The sequence below is a fragment of the Penaeus vannamei genome, chromosome 6, assembly GCF_042767895.1.
Source record: "Penaeus vannamei isolate JL-2024 chromosome 6, ASM4276789v1, whole genome shotgun sequence".
Classification (NCBI taxonomy): domain Eukaryota; kingdom Metazoa; phylum Arthropoda; class Malacostraca; order Decapoda; family Penaeidae; genus Penaeus; species Penaeus vannamei.
The window spans coordinates 42923417-42925908 of NC_091554.1; the positions used below are offsets into that span (position 1 = coordinate 42923417).

A 2492-nucleotide genomic window follows, 5' to 3' on the forward strand; every position below is an offset into this window, starting at 1 on the left:
GATATATGCGTACACACTAAGATTAGCGGAATGAATAGTACTACATTAAAAGTGTCCCGGCTGATATACTAATTACATGATTATTTTATTGGAGAACACTGAAGTATAGAATTTTTTTGGCGAACTTAATTTTCCTATGAATGAATGGCTAGAAGTCATTCATACCAAGCATTACAATGTAAGGCTGTTGTGTTCAATTACAGTGTTTTAAAAAAGGTTTCACTGATATTTACCACTTTCCAAACTGAAATGCTTGTAAGTGCTCATTACTGTAACAGTACACACCATCAAGGTCAATTATCTCATCAAATACTTAGTATTCAACATCACTGTGTTAATTATCAATATCATGATCTTGAGCACTAGCAGGTGGCATGGTGAATTTATAGCAGTGAAAATAAGATTTGTATCTTATAATAAAATGAAAAATCCCAGAAAAAATAGATATATTAACCCTGATATTAACTGCTATGTCCTTTGCCTTTAGAAACTCACTACCAATTAGTTACAGTACTTTCTTATTTATATAAATAGGCATATGATGCCTTTTACTAATGTCCCAGCTCCTCATACAAGCTGTTTTTTTGTTTTTGTTTTTGTTGTTTTTTTACCGTTTTATCTATCTATTTCTCATTTTTTTGCACTTTTGTCCCATTGTGATACCAACATTCAACCACTAAACCATCAAGCTTAAGTCTCTGAAAGCATGATCATGTTGTTGGGCACAATTTCAGGTTACAATCAGAACCACTACTTAAAGACTTCTGGTTACAATTTCATTTGTGAATGAATTAATATATGATGAAAAGTCATTAAAAACAAAGTCTGGAGAAAAGTTATGTTCCACTTGGAGGAACATACATATTGGTAAAGGAAGTATATCTATATATAGTATAAAAGAACCAAATGTGTAACCTTTGCCAGAAGAAAATAAAATAAAATTCCTCCTTGAATGAGACAAGACCAAGTCAACAGATGCAGACGACCTTTTCATTCCTCGTACCCTTACTCATTTACCAAGGCTCGGATATAACCACTTAAACTGCCAACATCTGATTTCAGGCTCCTAGAATGAACCAAAGAGTTACTTGGGCAATAATAATCTTTCCCACTGAATGTATCACTCTACAAAAATGTGTGATGTATCATCCATTACTTCATCAACCTTTAAATGTTCCTCATTTTCCTTTTCCACTGCACATTACAGCACATTCCTCCACCTTCAGCATGGTTCACTTGAAGTGAATTATGAAATTGTTTCGTGTGGCTGCAAGTTGAGGAGGTTCAGGGGTGAGGACATCAGGAAGTTCAATGCTTGAGAGCCTCTGTAAGAAATTACAAAACAAGTGAGTTGCTTCTGTGCTTGCCTCCAAGCAAAATTCTGTAGCATGTGAATCTACAGTGGTTTAGATAGAAGGAAAACAAAATTGTTAATAATTTGAAGCATCATATTGTCAATTATAATTATTCATGTAATCTGGAAATGACTGGCTATCACCACTGTCACATACGTGGTACACAATTACCAACAAATAAATGATACGATATAACCTCAAAGTTTATCATTGTGGTTTGAATATTAGTAAATCTTACTTTAAAGGCAGGGTGACAAAAAAATAACATGAAGTACACAGCCCTTTACCAAACATAGTTAAGCATATATGAATACTGTCATTCTATTGACCTTAAATATAAAATGAAAAACAGAAAAAATAAATAAAAAGCAAACAGGATTTACTAAAATCCCAAAAGGTAACACTGCATTCTAAGTATGTTTATCCCTGGTAGTCCCTATCAGAGGGTGCTTTCGATGACAAAAACTTCAGTGCTAACAGGATACGTATATGTAATTACCATGAAATATTGATAAACTGTTTAAAACCAAATGCCTAAGCATCAAATATAACCTTATTTTTGCTGTAAAAAATCTATCAAAATTATCAAAATTCAAGTTGAAGCATATGGCAAGTCCCAATTCTACAAATATCCCACTTATTTTTGCTTTTTCCCATTAAAATTTATTGGTAATAATTTGCAGAGACAGCAATACACCACAGAAGCCACATTTGACATTATGCTTGATCTTGATATCTTGAGGTGTGGTTGTTATGTTATCCAACACAGGCTTTCTCCATCAAAAACAGGATAATCAAGCCATAATCAAGCTTGACTCAAATGTGGCTATAGTTCTCACAACTCTTTCTTGACAGTAATGGTTATTAAATCTTTTAAATAAGTTGAAGTGGATTACACTGATGGTATCATTCATGTATCTATCACTTGACCAAATGGCAAAATGATGACCTACATATACTATATATAGGGCTTTGATGCTGCTTTATCCAATAAGGGATACCAAACAATACTTACCTTTTGTTTTTCAGCAATGATATACCGATGATACAAAAAAACATTAAACCAATTATCCAAAGCTCTTTCTAGACTGAATTTCCATTAGATTTCATTAGAGATATTCATGCAAATACTTACAT

The 2492-nt window shown here is 32.9% G+C and overlaps 1 protein-coding gene across 7 annotated transcripts in view; it reads right to left on the reverse strand.

Moving 5' to 3' along the window:
* hrg (poly(A) polymerase hiiragi) overlaps nucleotides 1-2492 on the reverse strand; it is a 23793-nt gene continuing 21301 nt past the window's right edge. For all 7 annotated transcript variants that reach the window (XM_070123024.1, XM_070123027.1, XM_070123023.1 and 4 more), the window contains one exon: nucleotides 1-1325. In XM_070123024.1, the coding sequence (XP_069979125.1) occupies nucleotides 1233-1325 (93 nt within the window). In that variant the 3' untranslated portion in view covers nucleotides 1-1232. The remainder of the gene's footprint in view (nucleotides 1326-2492) is intronic.